This window comes from Chroicocephalus ridibundus, chromosome 10 (assembly GCF_963924245.1).
Source record: "Chroicocephalus ridibundus chromosome 10, bChrRid1.1, whole genome shotgun sequence".
Lineage (NCBI taxonomy): Eukaryota > Metazoa > Chordata > Aves > Charadriiformes > Laridae > Chroicocephalus > Chroicocephalus ridibundus.
The window spans coordinates 14,901,886-14,926,407 of NC_086293.1; the positions used below are offsets into that span (position 1 = coordinate 14,901,886).

General features: G+C 42.0%; 1 protein-coding gene across 2 annotated transcripts in view; it reads left to right on the top strand.

The window, feature by feature from the left end:
* Positions 1–24,522, top strand: part of TAFA4 (TAFA chemokine like family member 4) — a 77,518-nt gene that overhangs the window by 16,216 nt on the left and 36,780 nt on the right. For both annotated transcript variants that reach the window (XM_063348079.1, XM_063348078.1), the window contains exons 2-3: positions 10,448–10,583; positions 13,689–13,804. In XM_063348079.1, coding sequence (XP_063204149.1) covers positions 10,504–10,583; positions 13,689–13,804 — 196 coding nt within the window. In that variant the 5' untranslated portion in view covers positions 10,448–10,503. The remainder of the gene's footprint in view (positions 1–10,447; positions 10,584–13,688; positions 13,805–24,522) is intronic.

Genomic DNA, 24,522 nt, shown 5'->3' on the forward strand with positions numbered 1-24,522 from the left:
CAGAAAATGAGGAATGATATTACCCCCCCCCTTTTTTTTTTTTATAAAATTTTTTAGTAACAGTTCCTGAACTGATGGGTCAGGAACCCGCTTCTGGAATTTTCCTATTCAGCAGAGCAATGATTTTTTTTTTAAATAACTTGAGGAGCAGGCTCCAATAAGCAAACAATGTTTTCTAACACTGAATAAAAAGCCTGTCCCATAGCATGAAAGTCAAGCGACAAAACAAGATCACGAATTTGGGTTACAGCTTTTTGGTCTGTGCCTCTCCTGCAAAGAAGTTTTGTTCTTTGCCACAAGAGATTCTGTATGCTAGGGGCAGAATTTTCAGCCAATTCCAAGCCGACTGTGCTATCTTTGTACAAAAATGGGAATATCTAAAATGTTACCTTTCAGTTTGCTAGTAGTTGTCCTACATACTACCCCGGGACTGGCAGAGAGAACAGAGACAGCACACCACAAGATATTTTGCTATTGGCATATGTAGTTGATAAGACAGGTGCTAAAAATGTGCGTTCAGCCCATAATTACACTTCTGGTAATTTAATGCTGTATTTATGAAATGCTTTTCATTAGGATCTTTTAACAATTAGTTAATGAGTCCCAAGTGGAACAATTATCCCATATACCCAGACAGTTGGGATTCTTCATCAGCCAATGTGCATCCACTGCTCATAAAGCATGTTTGTGTTCTAAAAGCAAACCCAGCTATTCTGGGCTTTCCTCTTGGCGCGTTTCATAAATTGAAACAGAAGCAAAGACCAGACTACATTGGTGACAGAAATGGACAGACCCTGTTGAAATTAGAGCCTAATACAGTTTAAGGAAGCAAGAGTGGACTTGCTGTAACCATTTACTGTAAATGAGGTGTTTTGGGGAATAACAAGAGAATACAGTATCCTAACGCAGCAGAATCAGAAAGAAGAAAATTTGGTTGCATAAGGATGCTCAGAAGCACCAGAAAAATATCTAAATATAACACAAGCTGACCCTGTCTGCATGAAAAAAAAAAGTGTAGGAGGTATTTTCAGTTTCTTTCTGCCACAGTTTTCTCCACTAACCTCTGACTTGATGACTGTCTGTGCTCAGGGTATTGAGGATGACACTGTGAACAGTGACTATTTACCTTGCATTTATATTCCAGTGCTTTTGTTACTCCAAGGCATAATGGAGATGTAGTCCTGCTACAGACCTCAAGCAAACATGTAATCCAACCCTATGCATGGAGAAGGGAACCTTGACCATCCCGTGGTGTTCAGCCAATTTAAAAAACCCTCCATCGAAGCAGGCTCCATCAGTTTTTTGAGCAGCTTGTGCCACTAGTTTCCCACACTTAGACACAGAGAATTTCTCCTTGTACACACACCAGATTACCTCTGCGGGACACTTAATTTATTTTTATGCTATTTGTAGTAGCTTCAGAGAACTGCTTCTTTAAATGGTGCCCTTTTTTTAAAGCAAACCTCTTCAAGGAGACAGTTTGCATCTCCAATAAACTCTCTTTTCTTGACTAAACAAACACAGCTACTTCAACCTTTCTTTACTGCTTGCACTTGCTGAATCTCTTAATTTTCATGTAAATTCTTTGGGATTGCCTCTTGTTCTTAATTTGAATTGTCACCCATAGTCAGTGATCATCCGCTTCTTGCAAGTGAGCCCTGGGCTGGCTACCTGGCACCCAGAGCAGATCTGGGACCCCCAGTGCATTATGCAGAGGCACAAACTGCCGTGAGGCTCCCTCCATCCTTTCCCTCCCTTCCCCAGGCGATCTCTGCAAAATAACCTAGCAGCTCACCTGGGTCCCTGGTGAGTGGGAAGAAAGGTGAGTGACCTGCTCTTTAGCAGCTCAGTTATCTTTTCCTTCCATGGGAGGAGTTAAATTCCTCCATCAATTCAGGGTATAGAAAACAGTGTCTTGCTGCTCGAGAGAATCTGTGCAACAACTTCAATGCTTTGCAGGTAAACTTTACAGTAGGGGAAAGTGTGCATTTGCCTTGTTTGAAACATGCTACTGAAGAGAATTCCTTCAAAGATGGTTCTCTCCATGTTTTATGGCGTGCTGCCCGCTTTACGTGAGTACTACTCTGCTTCTGGGAGGTCAGTTGGTGCTGGAGCGGGGCACTGTCTCCGCTCTGCCTCCTCTTTGAACAGGGTTGAAGCAATTCCTGTGCTTCGTTGAACACAGCGCCTGCAAGTCTGCCCATCTCTTAAGTAGGCCATACACCAGGGGGTGGGGAAGACTTTGAGCTGTAGTGAGGGACTGAAAGAACCTGGATAATCACAATGAAAAATTCTCTCTGATAAATGTAGTTGAAAGAGTTGAAATGCTGGGCTGTAATGAGGAGATACCCTGTGTTGGCTGTCCAAGTTGGGAAGTCTGTGCAACCTTAAAAATGAAACCTTGATGACAATTCTTACCTCTTCAGGCATTTACTTTGGCAGAAGGGTTCTTTGTGGGATGATGATGAATAATAAATAATGCTGTACGGAAGAAAGCGTCTATTCTGACTCTACTGCTAGAATAGCTGTACTTTACTCTCTGGGCAGTCCTATTGGTCTGGGTGGAATTCTTCCTGGAGGGAAGATGTGGACTTGGTTTGAGTTGAGCGAGCAGGTTCTAAAACATTTTCCTAAAAATTAATTTTTCTAAATGAGATTCTATTTAATTTAGGTGATCCTCTCATACACAGCGACTATACTTTTGAACTGCAAGTGATCAGTTATTTATGCCAGCATAATTCATATGCTTCATTAGCAAGACTACTTCTTCTTGCCACGTAAATACCCTTTAAAGCTGTGGGTTCTGGTGACCACAGGTCCCCAGAATATACACTGGAGTTAGTGTATACGAAGAAGGTACTGTCCCCTTGCCTGGAGGGGACCTGAACTAGCCCCTGTAGTTTGCATTGCATCAGGTTCTGAGTGGACACCTTACTTGTTCTGCCCCAGGAGAGGAGGCAACAGCTTTGATTTCAAACTCCTCCTTACACTGTGCGAAATTGAGATCTTCTGCCAGTCTTTTACTTCTCACTTTCAGTCCCTTGCTTGAATTTGTTTTCTGATTCTGTGCACTGCTGTTAGTGCTTCTGTGTGACCCGAGCTCCACTGGATTGGACTTAGAGACCACAAACTCTTACTTAAAATGATTCCAACTGAAAAAGCCTTTCCAACAGAGCGTCCACCCAACTCAGGATTCTCACTCTGGTAGAAGTAACTGAGGAAGGCTAAGGTTACTAGGGCAGAAAATTAGGGTGGCTTAGCCATGTTTTTGCAGTCCTACCAGCACATCCTCTTAACGTAATCATAACGGGTAGAACGTTTGTTCTCATCTCTAAAGGAGACAGTGAAGACAGCTGTAGCCTAGGGAACTCCAAATGCTGGTGAAGGCAGAAATGTTTCCCTCAAAACACATGGCACGCAGGATATCTGTCTGTGTGTGGATGGTTCAGCTGCTGTTGTGGTTGATAACTCATGCTATACGGATATAATAGCAGTTGAGTACTCCCTTCTTAGGAAGCTGTAGGTTGTATTTCCTTTACTCTCATTGGCATTGATATCTTTTCCTCCTCACCTCCCCCAGTTGTTGTTAAGTGAGATTTTGAAATATCCCCGTGGAAGGGGCTGACTAGTGGTGACAGACTGAGTTGCTCCCAGCCAAGATTGATGTCATAAATGCAATGTGATGTCATAAAAAAACACTTCAAAAATTGCAGGTGATGAGTGTTGGGAGTCTGCTGGGGTTTGAGAGGTGCTGGGAACTGCTACGGTTCCCCAGTGATTTTTTTTTTGCTACATGTCTGGCTTTCTTAAAAGTGCTGAAGCACACTTGCAGTTTGCTGCCACCTCGTTTAGCTAACTTTCATGCTGTTTGAAGAGCCTTCTCAATTCACTTTGCCTTATGGAGCTTGATGGCAGGGGGGTTTAGAATTAGATGATCTTCAGGGTCCCTTCCAACTCCAACCATTCTGTGATTCTGTATTATCTGGCCTCCCTCAGTGATACCTGTAGGGAAGCAGATGCAGTAGAAAGATTGGTTTTTATCCTGGGAGCAAAGGGTAGAGGAATTTGGCTCAATAAAAGTTTACGTCACTACGTGCATAACTTTGTGTCCTTCCTCAGTTTGCATAGTGCCTTCCTAGCTGGTGTAACTGTTACTCGATGTAATGACAGGCAGAACCGAGACCTTTAAGTACTTTATTTGTCCCCGTGTGATGTGCCAGCCAGGTGGACATGCAGGACACGTCAGGAGGGAACATGAAGTACAAGACGGAAGGTTTGTTACCTCCGTTTCTGGTGTTGATAATCTGTGATTATTGTCTCTTCTGAGGTTCACTTCAAAATACCTGATGTTGAGAAATTGGCAGTGATGCAGAGAAGAGCTGCATGGTGGATTTAATAGCGCAAAGGCTTCCAAGGAGAGGCTTCCTCCATCTCACTTACGTGGACGTCGGGGACTTGATGGCGGGCTGGGAGTGTGGGCAGCGATATTGGAGAGTGGTGGGTGCTTTCATCTGCCAGCAAGAGGCCTAATGAGATCAGATGCCTAGAAGGAGAAGCCAGACAAATTCAGATTAGAAGCCAGGCGCAGTGTTTAAAGTGAGGTTAATTAACTGTTGGAATAACTTAGCTGTGGTGAATTTACTGCAGCTTGAAGTCTTCAGATCAAGCTGAAGTTACCTAACCTGATGCAGAGGTTTCTGGGAGAGGGTTAAAGGGTGAAATTCGGAAACTAGACGGCATTATTTCCCTCTGTCTGGCCCGTTCCTGTGGGCTCAGGGGGGGCACTGGGGAAAGGTGAGGGACCCTGAGGAGCCATGAGGGACCCACCAGGCCTGACTCCCCCTGGCAGCGCCCGCAGCCTGGCTCCCTGAGAGCAGAGCGAGCGGAGGAATCCTGTGACAGTGGTGTGTTAATATGATTAATGACAAAACTTAATTTGCACAGACAGTTCGTTCTCGCACAAAGGAGCGCTTGCAAATTAGAGGCTTTGTGGCCAGCGGAGGGGATCTCTCTGAGGGCCAGGATGGCTCCGGCGGGGAACAATGCGCCGGGCTCGGTGGAACAATCGGTGCGCGGTGTACGGATGAGATTTAATAAGATTTCCGAGCAGTGACAAAAGTTGGAAGTGTTTAATAGCTGGCCGCTGAATTATGCATGCGGCCTGGGCCGGGGACAGCGCCGTTGTGGGGCGGCGGGAGGCCGCCAGGGGGCAGCAGCGCCACGCCGCGGGTCCGCCCGCCGCCCTCAGGGAGGGGAGAGCCCCCTCCACCCTCCCTCCCTCCCCGCCGCCCCTCAAACGCGGTTTAGTTCCCACAAAAATAAAGCTATCCCACACGGACAAAACGAATTCCCCCCTTCTGGCCCTGAAAGTGCCGTGGCCTGCCAGGCCGGGCCGAGGAGTGTCGGTTCTTCAGGCGTGGGCCCGGCCCTGAGGGGCAGCGCCAGCCTGTGGGCTTGTGGTAAGCAGCTTCAGTGGAATACAGGGCTTCTTGCAGGGATGTTGCTAAATATCTGTCCAGTCGTTTATCCCTGAAATGGGCACTCTGCGTTAGTTAGATGGTGTGTAACAGGTAGAACTGGCCAGGCAGGTGTTTGCTTTTGCTCTTTTCTTGATTTTTTTTCTCTATTTCCCCTCAAACGCGAATAGCAGCCCTTTGCAAATACATGGAGTAACCAAGCTAGATCTCTTTTTTTCCCCTCCTTTAAGAACTTGCAGATGTTTTCTCTCAGTTCTTTATTCAGTGGGATGTAAGAGTTTAATAGGGCTGACAGTGGCGTTAAACTCTCCGTCTGGCAAATTGCCCTGTGAAGTATGTGGTGCCCGTGGTAGCTCCCTTCTTACCAATTGCTGTACGGCATCACGGAATTTCAGAGTTGGAAGGGACCTCTAGAGATCATCTAATCCAACTCCCCTGCTAAAGCAGGATTGCCTAGAGCACATTACTCAGGACTGCATCCAGACGGGTCTTGAAAGTCTCCAGAAAGGGACTCCACAACCTCCCTGGGCAGCCTGTTCCAGTGCTCTGTCACCCTCACCGTTAAAGAATTTTTTTTTCGTATTTGATCGGAACTTCCTATGTTCCAGCTTGTGCCTCTTACCCCTTGTCCTGTCACTGTGAACCACTGAAAAGAGTCTGGCTCCATCCTCCTTAAACACATCCTTTAGATACTTGTAAGCATTAATAAGGTCTCCCCTCAGCCTTCTCCAGGCTAAAGAGTCCCAGCTCTCTCAGCCTTTCCTCATAAGGGAGATACTCCAATCCCTCAATCATCTTTATTGCCCTTCGCTGGACTCGCTCCAGCAGTTCCCTGTCCCCCTTGAACTGGGGAGCCCAGAACTGGACACAGTATTCCAGTTGTGGCCTCACCAGTGCAGAGCAGAGGGGGAGAATGACCTCCCTTGACCTGCTGGCCATGCTCTTCCCTATGCAGCCCAGAATTCCATTGGCCTTCTTGACGACAAGGGCACATTGACTGCTCATGGATAATTTACTGTCTACCAAGACCCCCGGATCCTTTTCTTCAGAGCTGCTTTCCAGCAGGTCCACCCCTAACCTATACTGATGCCTGACATTCTTACTCCCCAGATGCAGGACCCTACACTTGTCCTTGTTGAACCTCATTAGGTTCTTCTCTGCCCAGCTCTCCAGCTTGTCTAGGTCATGCTGGATGGCAGCACGGCCCTCTGGGGTGTCAGCCGCCCCACCTAGTTTGGTATCACCAGCGAACTTGCTGATGGTACACTCTGTCCCCTCGTCCAGGTTGTTGATGAATATGTTAAACAATACTGGTCCAAGTATTGACCCCTGGGGGACACCACTGGTTACAGGCCTCCAACTCAACCCTGCTCCATTAATCACACCCCTCTGAGTCCTGTCACACAGCCACCTCTCACTCCACCTCACTGTCCCCTCATCTAGTCCGCACTTTCTCAGTTTCCTAAGGAGGATGTTATGAGAGACAGTGTCAAAAGCCTTGCTGAAGTCAAGGTAGATGACATCTGCTGCTCTGCCCTCATCCAGCCAACCAGTTATAACATCATAGAAGGCTATGAGATTGGTCAAGCATGATTTACCCTTGGTAAATCCATGTTGACCATTTCCAATAACTTCCTGCTCCTGAACGTGCTTGGATATGACATCCAGAATGAGTTGCTCTGTTACCTTCCCAGGGATGGAGGTGAGACTAACCGGTCTGTAGTTCCTTCGGTCCTCCTTCTTGCCCTTTTTGAAGACTGGAGTGATATTGGCCTTCCTCCAGTCCTCAGGCACTTCTCCTGTTCTCCATGACCTTTCAAAGATGATGGAGATGGAGAGTGGCCAAGCAATAACATCTGCCAGCTCTCTCAGCACTTGCGGGTGCATCTCATCAGGGCCCATGGACTTATGTATGTCCAGTTTGGCCAAGTGGTCTCTAACCTGATCTTCCTCTACTGGGGAAAACTCTTTCTCTCTCCAGATCTGGAGGGCCTGGGATTCATGAGGGACAGCTTTAGCAGTGACAACTAAGAAGAGGAGTCTTTTAAGGGATGCACTGTCTTTATTTTAAGGGAGAAGTTATTAAGAATGGAGAAATTAAGGCCTTTTAAATAAGTAATGGACAGAGGTTTTCTAAATTATTTAATAGCTTATTATGAAAGATGGCATAAAATGGTTTAGTAATTTATTCTTTACAGAAAGTAGCCGTAAGAAGTATTTTACAACATGTAAATATTGGTAGGAAAAGTACCTAATTTAAAATGCTATCTTATTCCATCTGTCAAAGGAATTATACAGTGCCCATACAATTTTCCAATAACTTTAGACTTTTATTGTTTCTGTTCTTGAAACACTTTCCTGGTGTAGGGAAATGCTATTTATTTCCATTACCCAAGTTCATAGGCACAGAGACAGTCTGTGCTGGGTCTGAGGTGCAGCAGATATGACCATTGCCAACTCCCTTTACCTATCAGAACCCACAGCCCTAGCTGGGGCTTGTGGCTTCCCTAAATATTGATGTGGGAGAGTTTTGTGCCCTGAAGTGCAAAGAAGTTGTTGTTCATGGCCAGCCCATGCATAAGTACTGGGAGCAGAGCCCTTTGCCGTCTCCCCGTTCATTCTTCCCTCTTTTCTCTTTTTTAGCTTTGCAAGAGATGGAAGTGGGGGTTCAGTTGCCTCCTGGCTAGAGCTTGTTGTATAAAACCGACCCCTTTCTTCATAAGATTGCTTTCCATGGGTAACTTCTGTTCAAATCCCTCTTGTGTAAATTAACCCTGCTGCGTTCAAGTCAAGGACTTCAACCACAGAATTCCAGCTGTTGTCAGATGTACTGGGGCCTCTTGGGAGGTGATGCTGGTTTGTATTTTGTTTAAAGTGGCACTGGGTTTGCTCACAGGTGGTCAGTGGGAGGACTGGTGCCTGCTGGTGGGAGCAGCTGCCCTCGCAGGCCACGCTGCCCCGGTGCAGCTCCTGGTGCAGGAGGTCAGGAGCAATTTGCTCGTTTGTGCAGCCCCCAAATAAGCAGCTCTGCTTTTCCAAAGTAGTGCTGCGCCCTGAGGCAAGGCAGGGACCAGCACTGCTCACAAAATCCACGCAAAACATGGTTTTGCCATGAGAAGCTTGGAATATCTTTTACCATTATTAACCAGGTGAGCCTCTTGCTTCTATTCTGATCTCCCTCCTTTATTAAAATAAAGCAGCTGAATCTCAGACTTAAGATTGCTCTTTAGGAGTTTGCCTTACACTCACCTCAAACAGCCCTATTTTCTTAAGAAATATCACTGCCTGGAAAGCATCAGAAAGCCCCAAGATATGCTGGTGGCTGTATCATCTGCTTCTTTTGCTGTATCCATTTAGTTAGAATGAGTTAGAATAATCAATACTTCCTTGTCTTTTACCAGTGTTTAACATATGTTTACAGAACAGGTTACACCTGTAGATGCATCTACACAGTTGGGTTTTTTTCCTCTCTAATAAAAATTATGGAACAGATAAGCACTAAAACCTGTGTTAGTATATTGCAATATTGATTTCTGCAAGAGCAGTGTAAGAATATATTTATCTATCTGTCCTATTATGAAATGGGTAAAAATGTACGACGCAACCATTTCAGTCATTCAATACTATATTGAATAGCCTGTTTGTTTGCTTTTTCTCAATAGGCCTTTTAAGGCACACTGATTTTTTTTTTATTTATTTTATGTGTATTTGTGGAAGAAAGGCTTAATAGAGAATGGCAGCGCTTTGTCTTAAAACATCTCTTTGCCCACATTTTGTTTTGATTAGAACTGTTGCATTGCGATTTTTGGCTTACTCTGAAACTTTCCACATTGGAAAGCAAAGACAGAGTAAAATGTGATTAATTATAGATTTCTAGGCTGGTGCCTCTTTAATTCCAGCAATTACTCTATTTTCTCATGGTGTTCTGAACAGAAACGAGTGGAGTGTATTCAGCCAGGGCCTTTCCTGTCCTAAGCTTCTGAAAGGTATCTGCCTATGTGCTTTTATGACCCCAGAGCTGCTTTGCCTCTCTAATGTGATAGTGTAATTTTGTGTTTCTTAAAAGCAAATTTCTAATTGATCCAAGGAAGAGTGAAATGAAGAGAGTGGTGGAAGAAGATGAGAAAAGGTTATTGTAATCACTCCGTAGGTGAAGACCGCATTATTATTACTCTCACAAATTGTGCTGTGTTGTGTTTTCAATAGCAGAAGGTCAAGTTGAGCCCAGGGATAGAAGTGAGAGAACAAACATAAACAATAAAAGTGAAGAGACTCGCATGTCTATGAAATGGAGTGTGTAAGCTCATTATTCTGTGGAACATGTGTCAGTACTGCTGCAAAAGTGTCTCCATATAGTGATTTCAAAGTGTAGCTTCTGGGTATAGGTGGGCTGGGTGTGAGATGTGATGCTTGAAAGAAGTAGAGACAAAAGTGTCAGAGGGTGCTGTAATGCATTTATCACACAAACGCAATCCTATGGATGTGACCTTACGGACCCTCTGCTCCTGGGGCAACGACACTCCAAAGGCCTTGGCCGAATCTTTCTGACGGCAATGAAAGCTTTCCCTGCTGTCTTTAATAATCTGTGGTTCAAATTGTTGGAGGCTTCCTGTAATCGCGTGGAAATCTGTTTGCACCATGGTGGTGTCTTAGATCTAAGAGCTTTCACAGCAGTTTGGTGGTGAGAGGGCACGTGGTTATACAGACACAGTGAGCTGTACACATTATGTTTGTAATTTCCAGTATAGCAAACTCTGCCTTTAGTTAATGTAGTGATATTTCAGAGCTGCCTCATCACAGTTTCTCTGTGTTCTTGGAAACAAACAAATGAAAAGAGCAATATGACTGCTGCCTTTTGCCTTGGATTGTACTGTAGATGGCACTGTGAAACAATGATTTTTGGTAACGAAGATCTATTTCACAGTACCATTCCAGACGTTAATTGCAGTGTAATATGGCTTTCTTTCTAGGTCCCCAAAGCGAAGGAAAAATTCTGAAATGCAGAAAGGCTTATTTGCTGCCGCAAATGGGAATCTGGAATAACTATGAAAAACACACTGAAATAATTGTGTTTGACTGGAACAAAATTCTTGCAAAGTCCCCAAGGTAAGAGTACTTTTTATCTTTCAAATGACACTGAAGATTTGCTGTTCTGGTTAGCAACAATATCCACTTGAATCCAACAGAGAACGAAGGCTTGACATTTCTGAAAGTGGCAGCCCACTGATGCTGAAGGGCTCAGCACCCCTTGCTGCATCTGTCTGCCAAATTTCATTTTTTTCCCTGCGTTTTTAAAGATCCCTTTGTATTTCTTTATGTTAGCGGGCTGAAGACTCATGTCTTGTCTACCTGCAAGGCAGCCTAAAGTCTGCAAATACCATATAATTTTAATGGCACTGGATGCTTTTAGCAGCCTTTCAGTTTGGATATAACTAAGTTGATGCTTTGTAGTGATACGCTTATTCCTGAACTTGAATACACTTACAAAGGGGTTGGGTTACCCTGTTAGCTGATGAAACCTGGTTTTGCATTCCCTGTCTAACATGAGGTCCATGGCTTCAAAAGAGTCAAACTCACAATCTGCAAAAGGCTTTGAAATGAGATCAGCATACAACTATTTCCACCAAGAGCAGCTTTGCTCCTGCACTGGGAATGGTGGGAACACCTGGCTTCACTTACATGCTGAAATCACAGCTGTTGAGCATGTGGCGCATGATTTGGGACTAAATACCTGTCCCTTCTATCAACTCACAGCAGAAAGGGCATGCTCAAAATGTCTCATCTGTGGTATTTAATTCCAAGGGTTAAATCCTGTTTTCAGTTGCACCTCAGGAAACCAGAAGGAAAGCCCCTGTCTTCGTTATGGTACTACAAAGTGACACCAAAGCTGGGGTCTCTGCTGATACATAGATCAGTTTCCTGTGTTTGCACTTAGAGCAACAGAGGGATGGTATTGCAAGACAAACAGATGATGACTTCCTACTTAGTGGTAACTGGTGCATGAGGTGTAAGCACTGTGTTTCTTAGGGAGAGAGCAAGGAAACTAAGGTTAAATTCAGCTCTCTGCTCAGGAAAATGAGATTCAGTTACCTGGGGAAGATTTGGGTGACTAAAATCTGAAACAGTAGGTTGATTTCAGAGTTTACTGGCATTTCAGAGCTTATTAGTCCTTAGACTAATATTGGATCAACAGCAATAATAACAACATTTATGCTGGTTTCACAGTGACTCAATCCCATTAGCTGCAGTAGCATTATGTGGTTCAGCTGGGTGCAAGAGGTGAATTAGGTCCATGCTTATTAGCTGAAGTGTAGCTGCTCTGAATTAGCCTGGGAGTGCTCCTTAACAGGATACTTGTAGGGTAGGCAAGGGCCAGTGATGTCTTTATCTTCTGGGCTTGACTTGTGGTTGCAGAAGTTTCCTGTATACTGTTGCAAAAAAGCCTCTGTGTGTTTCTTCATGTACTACTTCATTTGCGTTCAAGCTGGCAACTTACCGGGCTCAAAACAGGACCTTCTTAATGCAAGAAAAGGTATCTTTTTGCCAAATCAGTCCTTAAAATGCAGCTTCTTTACATGTAATGTTTTTATTTCTTAAATCTGTAGACATGGTGAGTTATTTTTTAGCAGTATCTGTGTAACTTTTTAAAGAAGTTTGTAGGCTGGAGTAAAGTTTACAAGGACAGCTGAAGTTTTCAGCTGGGTTTTTCACCAATGTATTTTTTTCTCAAGTGTAAAGTAGTATTTGTTGCTAAAATATATTTACACACAACAGGCTTTTGGTCTCTTAGCTTTTGATATTAATAACTGCATTTCTGATTTGTTTGGACTTTATCAAACGTTTGCATTCATACACAATGAGAGAAAAATTGTTTTGTGATGTGCGAAAGGAAAAATTACGCAAGCACTTTTAAATGAGAAAATATGGGATCTGTTTTGGTTTCATTTGTAGATTGTTATCAAAGTTAAAACAGGATCAAAGTGCTTCACCTGGCTTTATTTTTATTTTTTTTTTAAACTATCAGTCTGTTCGGCACTTGAATATCATATTAGCTGAATAGTCTGAGGTATTTTAAAGATACACAGATAAACAAATTATTTAGAAAATACTTGGAAGAATCAGAACTGGCATCTGCAGGGGAAAGAAGTTCCCAAAGGACTTTTTGGTGCAAGTAAGCATGCGTATGATAGGCTTGCCCAAATCCCAGCGTGCTGATTAACTGCAGACTAACATCACTGCTATGAAAGCAGTATTTAGTTCAATTTATGCAAATCTATAAATTGCCTTTAATTAATTTGATGTATTCCTGCTTACAGCATTTGCTGAAAGTGTGGAACATTGTATCTAAAGGTTCAATTGCATAATGCCCATTTATGTATTGCATGAGTAATAAATCATTGTAACTGATTTTAAGAAAATGATTAGATTACCTTTCTAGGTGATGAATGGCATAACATAAACTATTGAGAGATTTAATTGTAGATATTTGCAACAAAATTACTGAGGATTTGTGGTCTTAGTTCTAACACTAACACGAATATGACTAACAACATACCTTCTCTAGAACAACTATTTTCTGTAATGCAGTTTCTAACACCCTGGCAGAGCAGTTAGTCCTCGCATATTTGACTGAGGTGCTGGTTTGGTGCGTGTTTAACCCTCAGCAAACTACTGATCTCCAGGAAAGCTAGCAGATGGTGTGGGCTTGGGAGATCCATCCAATTCACGTGCACGGCTACATGGGAGTTCGGAGCTTTAGCAAATATATTCTGAGAAGCATTAAGTAAAAATGATATTTTTCTCTGATGTTTCTATGATTTTGAGGCAGGTGCAGAGTAAAAATAGTAGCACAACTTATAAATATGTATATTTAGATTTGAGTGGGGGTGGATCTTAATCAACAAAAACCCAAACCCAACCCCTTATCTGAGACTTATAGAAATGTGTTGTACTCATAATGTGTTATTATAAATACACGTTGGTGGGTAATATGATGTGTGATAGCCATTGCCTTGCTTCTAATTACAAAACATGCTTAAAAAAGAATTGATCCCAACCAAACCATGAATATGATTTTGTCAGTGTTGCCTTGGAATCAGCCATATTATTTATTCTTCAGCATCTTTTCAGCTTTTCCTTCCCCGCATAATTTTTATGTTATTCCCTACTCACATTGTTCTTTCACTCAACTGTTTCCTTTTCTGCCTCCAGGATGAGATTCTGTGCCAAATCAATGTTTCTATCTGACTGGCTCTTTCTGGTCTATGTGTTAATGGTCTGCTGTAAATTGTTGTCCGCCTCTAGCCACCATCCCCGGGGGCACACAGGTAGGAGCTTTTAAACTCATTATATGCTACTGAGACCAATTAATGCTGCTTGCAGAATGTTAGAACCCAATTTTTAGCAATGGATAATTGATGAGGCTGTTGACAGCATGTTGTGATCAGTGCAATGGGTTAAAAAAAACAAAACAACAAGAAAAAATGAGTTGTTGTAAGTTTTCATGGTTTTTATCTAATAATTTTATGTACTGAAGCTCACCAGGGAGTTTTTGGAGTGACTTCATGACTGCTAGGGCCTTAGGATTTGTTTGTGTCCTTTTGCTTTATCCTTATCCAAAGATATTCTGAAATGTATCTTTATCTTCTCCCTCCTAATCCAGTTGTTATCAAGAGACTTTACAATGGTATCATTGTCTTTGGTGGGCAATAGATCAAAGCACTCAGACTTATGTTAGCCAGTTCTTTCACTAAGTAACACAAATAATGAACTGTGGTTTAATTCAGCTTGTGGTATGTTCCTTCTTTTCCTAACCTGAGGCAAACAGAAAGATACTGCATTTAAGAGGATGCACTATTGTAGCAGGGTATATCTACCAGACAAAATGTAGCATCTTGTTATAAATGACAGAAATAGCTCAGAAGAAGCTGGGTTGGCTTCATGAAGAGATACCAGACTGGATTTTCGAAGCAACATCTCTGTGCTAGGATCATGCAGAAACATCAGCAGAAAGAAATATAGATGTACTAGTTCTAATGCAAAGATATCGGTGCAAGTCCTAAAAATGGATAGCTGCGTTAGCCCTACGTCACTTTTGATCACAGAAGAGAGAGGTAAGTTAACAAAATACTACCTGCGTTTACAGAGAGGTCAAAAGTCTGGCTGCAACACCGTGATGAGATGACTGCATTCTCAGTACCATAGTTAGCTTCATGCTGGTTTGGGGATTTCTGCAAGTGTTGCTATTTGTGTTGTAGTCTCATTCTTAAATTAGGTGTAATGTCTTAAATCCATATGTAATGTTCTTAGCTCTGAGCCAGACTCTTGTGGGTCCAGGTCTAATGTTAGCATCCACTTCAGCTCAGTGCTAGGAAGTGGGGATGCATTTGTTAGAGGCTCCGTCCTCCAGATGAGACAATCTATTGATCTCTTACCTGGCTGCTTCTGGTGATTGTCTAGGTAGGAGCTGAAGGCTCCTCATGTGCTTGCCAAAATCTCTTCAGTCCTGGCAAGCAGGACTGACTCTGACCTGCATGTAGCTGCTGTGTCTGTCTACACGCTCGCAGCACATCAGCAGTGTGTGTGTCTGAGAGCTACACAAAACACATCCTTGCCTTACCCCATCACTAGCTCTGTGTTCCCTGGTGCCACAGAGCACTCATATGTGTTTGCCATAAAATGCAGTCACAGGTTATGGAGAATAACTGACGTTGCAGCAAAAGCCCATAAAGTGATTCCAGTGAATACAGTGTCAGAGCATGATCCATATTACCATTTTGCAGGTAGCTGTTATGGAAACTAGTTGCACCACTTCACTGAGGAAGGGGCTCTATGCACAACGACAAGTTAATTAGGCCCTCTTGACTTTTCCTGTAAACAACTGCTGCTTAGCAGAGTATTTCAGAGCTGACTACACAGCAGAACCTGGAGAACAGCCTTCTGCAGCTTTTGTCATTCAGGGAAGAGCCTTGTAAAAAGAAATGTTATTTTTGTCTTTTAAAGATACACTTTGCATGTGGGGAAATACCTGTAATAAGGCAGTGGTGATCCTGTGTTGTGGGCTTGTATGATGAACACTCATGATGTGTTATGTAAATTATGACAATCTTTTCAACATAACACTTCAGAATGCTTGACTACATACTTTTAATTGACAGCAAGAATTCTTTACCCTGTATCAAAGAGGCACCGTAAAACACTATCAAGCTGCTTGACTGTTAAGCAGATTTGCATACTGTGCTTTTTCTGGTAGGCTAAAGAAAGGTTCTGCTCTTCATGAATAGTTTGATCAGATTACGGAGCTCTTTTTCAAATAGATACCCTGAAGCTGGAGCCTTCATGCACCTTTGTAGACTATAGTGTCATATTCTTCCCCAGACATGAGTTTCTCTTATGTGTATGTTGAAGTGACCCCTATCCCACTTCATGATTCCATTTAGCAGGTGAAGCAGTCACCCATTTTTGATTCTCCATCTTTCTGTGTCTAATGTATGGCACCGTAGAGCATTTAGAGCATTTGGGGGGCTCTCCTCAAGGGGCCTGCATTTCCCAGACTCATCTTATCTTTGCTGTTTGATACAACACCTAGATTGACCTTCTAATGTATGATCAGGTCTGTGACAGAATCTGATATGTGAGCAAGACAACATCTTGTTCGTCAGGAAAGCAAATAATTTAGAGCTTTTAGTGTAGCCTGTTTTGTTTAATACAAATTAGCATGTTCTTGGATATCAATTGAGATAAAATTTTTGCAGTCAATAAACATCTTTAACATTTTTCAAAGTAATAAGTCCTGCAGCACATTAGAGGGATGAATTCAAGCTTTGGGTTTGGCAAAGGCTTTGTCCTGTGTTGCTTAGGTCATGCAGCTGCAACCTGACAGGTAGGTACTGAGGTGGGAAATACACGCATGAGGTGCCTAGCCTGGGAAACTTTAGGAGGAGCTAGTTTTAAAGAACGTGCTATGTCTGCTCCTGAAAATCAGTATGTTTCAAGCTGCGTACTTGACATCACTAGTCACTTTTGACAAAATGCTTACTCATTAAAGCTAAGAAAGTTTATTAACCAAGAGCAGACAATAGAATTTAAGATGAAAAAAAAGTGGGGATTGACTGTTTTCTTTTCAAAATACAGTAATTTTTAAGGAGCCTAATCTGGGAAAAGACAATTATTGACTTTGGTCGTGTTAGATGGTGCCTGAAAGGATGACATTCGACAGCTGTCTCTGCAATATTCAGACAGGAACAGAGACTAGATCTTTAAAGACCAAATAACCATTCTGTTTCTGAAAAGTTGGAGAGAATGCCATTGAGCAATCCCTTTGACAAAAAAGGGCTCTTCCCTGTAATAAAGTGTAGGACAGACCTGGTTCTTTCTTTTGTTCTGCAAAATATTCACCACCATCAAATAACTTTTAGTGGAGAAAGAGACTCTTCAGTCTAGCAAGCTAGTCCTGCCATTGCTTTGAAGCACTGTGGTTCTTGAGCCCAGCTTGGAGGCTGCAGCCTATTTTTCATTCGAACACCGTAATTCCTTTGACTGTCAGAGTTAACTAGGCAAAAGGTAGAGGAGAAATGTTCCTTCTCATTACTATTAGATCACTGAAGATGCTGCTTATGCAGATTGTTTCAGCAGGCTCCCCGTATATCTATGTAGAGTCAGAATATTCATCTGACTTGTTGCTCTGAATTACCCTTTTGAAGAGTTTGTCTTTTGCACTGACAATAGCTGAGGGAAGCATAAGCACCAACCTTACTATAGCTATTTAAAATTGGGCAGTATTTCAGGCTCCCAGAGTACCTAACTGATACCGATATAACTATCAATTCCATGCTGTGCTGAATGAAGCAACATACATTTAGTACCAGAAAAGATTTGTTTTCACCTCACTGCTGTAAGTCAGGATCCAAAAATGATGAAGCATTGAAAAGATGCTTTCGCAGGTCACCTCACGGGGAGGCTGGACTTATAGACCATTAATTGGTATAGCCAGCTGAGCAGTTTCTGTCATGAATTACCAGTGCAGCTTGGCTTTTTTGAGGCTGCTGTGTTTTATTTTTATGTGATGATGCTCACCTGAAATGCTTACAGCCGCCTCCTGCTTGCTTGAAGGGTCTAGATTTTTGGGAAGTCCTTTATTATTAACGTGCCTAGAACCCATGTATTTAATAAACATCTATAGCTTAAGGCAGGGACAAATTTGTCTCTGAATTGTCTTACACAATTCACATTTTCTCTTTTCTTTGTGATTTCAAGTGAAGGCTTCAGTGGTAACCCAAACAAGTGGTTTGCTCACTTACTATACCTGCAGGATCACAGGGTTAAATCACTGTATTTGAGTGCACTGGGACAGCATGGTCTTTTAGCCAACTGAAGGAATAAGTAGCAACTTCTTTTCGTGGAGTTTATTCCTTGTTGCACTGCAGACAGTTTAATTTGCAGGGTTATAAGAGGTTAAATGGGAGAAGTCTTGTTAAAAAAGGCAGTGGCAAGCAAATATGCGTGACTGTAGAAATTGGGAAGTGGGTTCAGGAGGGAATTATCACCAGCCGGAGCTGTTGTAAACTCTACATCTTTACTTAGTGAAATCCATCTGGAAATTTGTAATTTGCTGCCTTACATCTTAGAAGTGATCTCCAGCAACTGGATGCTGTCCTAGCTGGTTTTCAGAGGACTGGTGATTTCCATCACGTGTGAAAGACGAGCTGCTTTGCTGAGCAGGGCCTGAACTTGGACCTGAGATAATTTTCTGGGATTCCACAAGTGTTCTCCTTTGTTTCCTTCTGAATGATGCTTGAACAGGGAGAGACAGATGTGTGGGAAAGCTCAGCTTGTGTAGGAGTAATCTGAGTGAATAATGCAGCAGTGTGCTTGACACTGAAGACAAAGGCTCTCCTCGCTCCTGCTCCCTTTCTCCCTTGCTCTGTCTCAGGGAAAGCAGTCTTTTCATAATGCCTCTGTCTCTTCTTTTTTGTCCTTTTTTTGGTTGCTGTCTGAAGAGCTGCTGGTCTAACCTAGCGGTGGGATGGTCAAAGTCACAGAAACAAATCTCCTGTCATTTGGTAGTGGCAGCTATTGTATGTACATGGACCTGATACAAAGATCTACCCTCGATAGATGGCGAGCCAGACCTGCAGAAGGCAGTACAGAGGGTATGTGTTGAACTAGGTGTTTAATAATTCTTTTCTGTGTCCCAAACGGCAAAGAGAAGTCAATACCCTTCTGGAGGAGTGGAAGAATCCCACCCCCAAACCTAGTGACCACTCTAACACACTGGGAAAGTACATACTTCATTGCTCTCTGTTAGGTAGCGAGAGAGGAATAGCAGCCCAGAACAGGTAAAAACTTGATGAGTTTTCAGCATGGGGTGCGTTATCATAAAGAGGGCATCAGGTGAAGAAGGGAATGAACACTGCATTTCATCTGAAGGATGACGAAGGGATTCAGTGATGCTTTTGGACAGGACTTGGGGGCTGAGTGGCAGGTGGGCCTAAATGATACTGGGAACATTCCAGCAGAAAGTCGCTCCTTTATGCACAAAATAGCAATTCACATACCAAGGCATGTATCAGACATTGCTTTGGTCTGCAGGACACTCTGAGTCTGCTTTTTTTTTAAACTTCGAACATGAAATGTCATTGTCATCTGGAATTCAGACCTGTTAATACCTCTTGATCATACTTTTGGTTTCAGGCAGTCTGGAAGCAGACTGGATTGTTCCATATCAATTGCAGGTTTTCACAACTTTAAGGGCTTTATGGCCAGAATCCTGTCCCCATTGGAGTTAGAGGAAAAAATCCTCCCTTACGCAGGCTCCAGGACTTCATCTACTTAAGTGAAGGCTGTGTGTCTGAAAAATGCATTAGAAATATTGCTACTTTAAAGGAAAAATGGAAAAAACAGGATTCTGGTTCTCCCCTTGTTTTTGGGTTGGAGCATCATTCTTCCTAGCAGTGGTGTTGGATTGTCACAGGCATGGTTCCCAGTTCCACCAGAGGGCCCTGCTAGGCCACCAAAGGGGCTCCAGTGCACAGCCGCAGACAGGAACCGCGCTTGCTTCCTCGCGATTTAAATCATAGCTGTACACTTTACTAATTAGAATTGTGAGTACTTTTGTATTTCAATGGGTCAGACATGGTTAGTGCACAATAAGCTTTAGCCCTTTGTTCTATCTAACTCCTTTTATGTCTTAATGTTTTATTCAGTGTGTTATTTATGTGTTTTATTATCCAGCTTCTAAATATAGGGTAGCTACAATATACAGCCCTGGCTGTAATCTCTGCAAGTAATATAAGGTAGGGAAAGCAATATCTGTTGACCAATAGGTTCCCTTTAAGACAAAAAGGAGCAGAGGTTGCTGTGTGGAGTTTGCTGGTGTATTTATTTTTGAGAAGAAAAAAGAGGAAGAAATACTTATTTTCCTTTTATTTTTTTTTCCTTAAATAACAATGTGACTTTTAATACATATGACAGATTTTGACAATGACTATGATTTGGATGCATAGCTATTTTACCAGTAAGGAGCAATTCGGTGTTAATTTAGTCTTTTATAGGGAAAAACATAACTTCTGTTATTGTTTTCCCTGAATGTGCACTTTAACTGTGTGGCATGTGATTGTATATGAAAAGGTGCATTCCAGGGAGTCAGGGGGAGAAAAATTACAGAGAAACCGGTGAATGTGTAGGTTTTGTGTATCATATTTTATCATGTTTTAAAAGGGGGGGGAAGTTCTGTAACAAAAAGAAGATTGAGTCTCATCTAACACGCAAATGGCCAAGTCCAGAGTATCAGTCTATATTGATTGGGGAGGCTGAAACCAAGCTCTTTCCTGCAATATCAGTGACCTTATTTTAAAACCATTGGGGAAAGCTTGTGAAAATACTGTCTTTATTTTATTCATTTCACTGCAGTAAATGATAATTTACATTCTGTTGACCAAAATTCTAACTAAGAAAGCTTTCTTTGCTCTTTGTCTTTTTTAATCTACTTCTCCTAAACTAAGAACTTAACATTATAAAAATTTTTTATATTGCAAATGGGTAGGCTTGTGCTAACGTGGGGAGAAAGAAATGGTTGGATTAGTGAAAATCCACAAACAGGATGGAAAGCATCTTGTCCTCAGTGTTCATCTGGGTGAAGCGACGCAACAGAAAGCGGAATGTGTTCTACTCGGGAACTCTGCTCTGGGTTTACATGGAGGTCAATATGCTGAGTCCTTCAGAGGATGGATGCTTGAGTGATGAAGGCAATAGATTGAAATGTAAAGGGCTTGCATTGAGTTTCTTGCTCTGAAATGATTAAAAGACCTGCCTAAGATGAAGTCCTGACCCCACTGAAGTGAGAGTTTGTGATTCTTCTGTGATTTAGTTTCCAGCCTGCTCCGGATATGTCATATGGTTTTTGGTCCCAGCAGAAAAGTTAGACTTCATAGTTATGATTTTATTAACACTTAAGCCAGTCATTCTTACAGAATTCATCATTCAGTGTTTTGCAAATCACTGCCATTTTGAGGGATGGAAATTGCTTTAGGGCCTGTTCTGCTATTGATCAACATGTCTGTGCTTACTGCATGGGCTGCACTGCCACAGCCTTACAATTTCATTAATTGTAATAGCAGCACAGAGCCTGTCCCAAACTTAAAGTCCAATTTTAATGTAATTGTAAGGCCTTGTGCTACTGGAGAGTTTCATCCCAAACGAATGGCTGCTTGAATAAAAGACCATGGAAATGGGCAGCAGTTCCTGTTGACTTGGTTTTTAGACTTGGTCTCTGTTTTTGACTGTGCTACCAGATGAAGGGTGATTGAGAAGCAGGCTAGGACACGCTGACCCTCTATGCTGGCCCATGGTTTTGGCTGTAGGTGGGTGCAAAATATTCACCCTGTATTTAAAAACAGAAAATTAATTGTCATACTTGGCTGTAGCATCAAATGTGCCCCATCTGTGCCTAGTCCACTCAGACTGCATGTAGAAGTGCTCAGCTCTGTTCTCATGCCAAGCATGGTATTTTTCCCCTGCCAGAGAGCTGCCCCTCAATGTTAGTTTGAAAGTTTACAGTGTTTCAAGGACATGTTTGAGCAAGCATTTCTTCTTGGAAACCAGGAAATGTTTAATTAATACTGGAAGAATCTGGAGGTGGAATTTGTGGTTTTTTTTTTTTTTTTTTTTACTACCACTTAACTGTTTTGTTGGAGGAGCCACCTCCAGATTGCTGCCGATAGCCCTTTGCTGCAGCTGTCTGTTTTTCAGTGTTTGTCAGCATTCTTACATTACTTCAGGAGAGTGACAACTGGTAGAGGACAATGGATTCTAAATCAGGAGATTAAAGATGTCTTGCAGGGTTCAGCAGGGTAATCTCTCCTCATCAGACTGGAGATGCTATCCATCAGGACAGGAGTGGAGGCTACACCTGACATTCATTATCTTCCAGAGCAGCAATCTTTAACGATACCCTGTAAATGACAGAAGTTATGAGTGGAAAATTCTAGGATCAACAGTTCTATTGCTTGGTGTTTGGTCTGCCTTTATTTATTTTTTTTCTTTGTTTTAATTTCTACTTTTGTTTCCCTAATGGACAGCATACATATGCCTTGCAGTCCAGTGATGGTCACTATTCTTTTGATTTATGTTATTGTTTAAAGAAATAATGACCAGATAAGTGTGAGGCAGGATTTCTCTTAGCATTATTTACTGCTTGCATCTTCCTGATACCAGTTCTTCCATTAGTTTTACACCTGTGTTTCCTTAAAGTAGCATCCTAAGATGCAGTGAATATTTTGGAATAAACAAATTTCTCTTACTGTCTTTTTGCACAGAGACAAATTGTTGCAAGTTAGCTTGGTGTGTTATACTTCTGGGGTGGAATGGCAGGATCTGTGTGTAACAGATCATGATTGTGTTAACAGGTATTTGTAGGGTGTTGCCTGTAGCTGATTTAGTTTCCTGTTGATGCCTGATAGCAAAAATGACATTGTAAGCAATTGTAAAGCAAGAATTTAAATGTATCAAGGTAGTTTTTCCACGCATCTTATTATCAGGTTGTGTGTAAAAGCTTAGAGTATCTCTTGTGCTCTGTATATCCTTTCTTCTATAGCGCCCTTATTCCTTGGGAGATTTCCTTCTACATAGCAGGAAATAAAAGTTGATAGAGAGCAGGCTGACCTTTCTTCTTCATGCTGCCCCTAGATTGTCACTAGACAGGACGTGAGTTGAGGGGGTTCAAGGGCTCTAAGTTGGCATTAGCCTACTTGGTTAGAGCACTAGTGTCTTTCAGCGACAAACAGTGCAAAAGGGGAGAGAACAGCATGACAGTCCCTGATTCGGAGCAATGCCTTTTGTAAGGTACCAGATTGGATCCAGTGCTCTTCCTAATCCAGTGCACAGCTGAGACAAACTCTCTTGAAAAAGAGCATGGAAATACCTGTTTTCTCTATAAATACGTTATTTATATCTCTCTTAAACTATCCTATGCTTTATACAGTTTGAAAGTATCGAGTCTTTGTAACACATTCCCTCCCCCTGTCCCCATGTCATTTGCACTGTCGAGTCATATAATAAAAAGTATGTTGAAGCTCTGGAAGTTATGGAACTAGGTTATTGCATTTCATGAATACACAGTAAGCGTGGAAACACTCTGCACCCCCTTCTTTTTTTTTTTTATCTTTTTAAATGAGATACAATAAATAACTGGTCACCAACAGGAATGGTGACTGGCCTCTTATGACTTACCATTTTGAGGAGATGAAACAGGAAGATCTTAGACTTTATATCATCAGTGATGTTTGTTGCTACTGCTAAGTATTCGTAGATTGTCTTTAGAAAATATAATTTACTGAAAGTATGAAAATCAAGTCAGAGTATAATTTGAAAAAAGTGCAAATTATGTCAGTTGGCATAAATCACTCTGGCAATATGAGCGTCTGGCCCAAATTGTGGATATGCTAATGATTTCTGTCTATTGAGTCCTTTCAGCAGATGCTGGTATTCCTCCAACTTGAAAAAAACAAACCAAAGCAACAAGAACAAAACCCCCTAATTCAATTGAAATTCCTCATCTAAAACAGTTTGAATATGGAAAGAGGTCCCCACTGTTCTCTAGGTGCGCTCTGTTGGAGTTAGTGCTGTTGGGGCGCGTAGGAATTAAAATATAACTGATATTTTCTGTGTTTCTAAATGCATCTTGCTTAAAAAGAAAAAAAAGAAGCCTGATTGCACTGGAAGTTGCCTTTTAGGACTGACACTTACTTGACTGTGTGTTCAAAAGAGTTGTCTGGTTTTGGAAGTGTCCACTCATAATAGAGTTTAATAATTTACTTGCATTGAGTTAATTTTTCAGGTTTTGTTCTACTTCCAAGGTTTAGAAATGGGGACGGAACAATATAGTGGATTTTACTCTCAGATCTATGCTCAATTTTTTTGTTGTTGTCATTTGAACTACATAGGAAAAAGCACTAGTTTGACATTTCAATTGGAAATATTGTGGCAGGTGCGGTATTTTTCTTCCCCCACCATACATTAATTTTACTGGAAATGCAAAAAACCCACAACTTTGTGTTGACATTCTTTAGAAATGGAGTAAAAATGCTGCCCTCAGCAAAATGCAATTTACTGCAAGGGATGCCATAGTCCCCAAACAAGGAACCAAGATAATTAGTCTACAACTGACAAATAAGTCTGCTATGATAATGTAAAGAAACATCCTTTTATCAGACTGTATCACATGGTAGTTTGTGCCAAGCTAGAGAGAAAAGAGAGTTTACTCTGAAAACATGTCCTCTTCTGGGGGAACAAACCTAATCCAACAGTGACTATGGAAAGCATTTTCCTGACCCTTCCCCAGTATCAGGGGATTTGGATTAACTGAGTTCTGGATCAGAACCGAGCCCCAAGTGAGGTTTTATTCAAATAATTTCCATTTTTCTTTCAGCTGTAGCAAGAACTGCATCAAAACAGCATGAAAAAGAACTATGGCTGCAACATGACCAGTTTACCAAAGGGATAAAGGTGATCCAGCATTCTCTATGTATTGCCTCTCAACAAAAGAGAG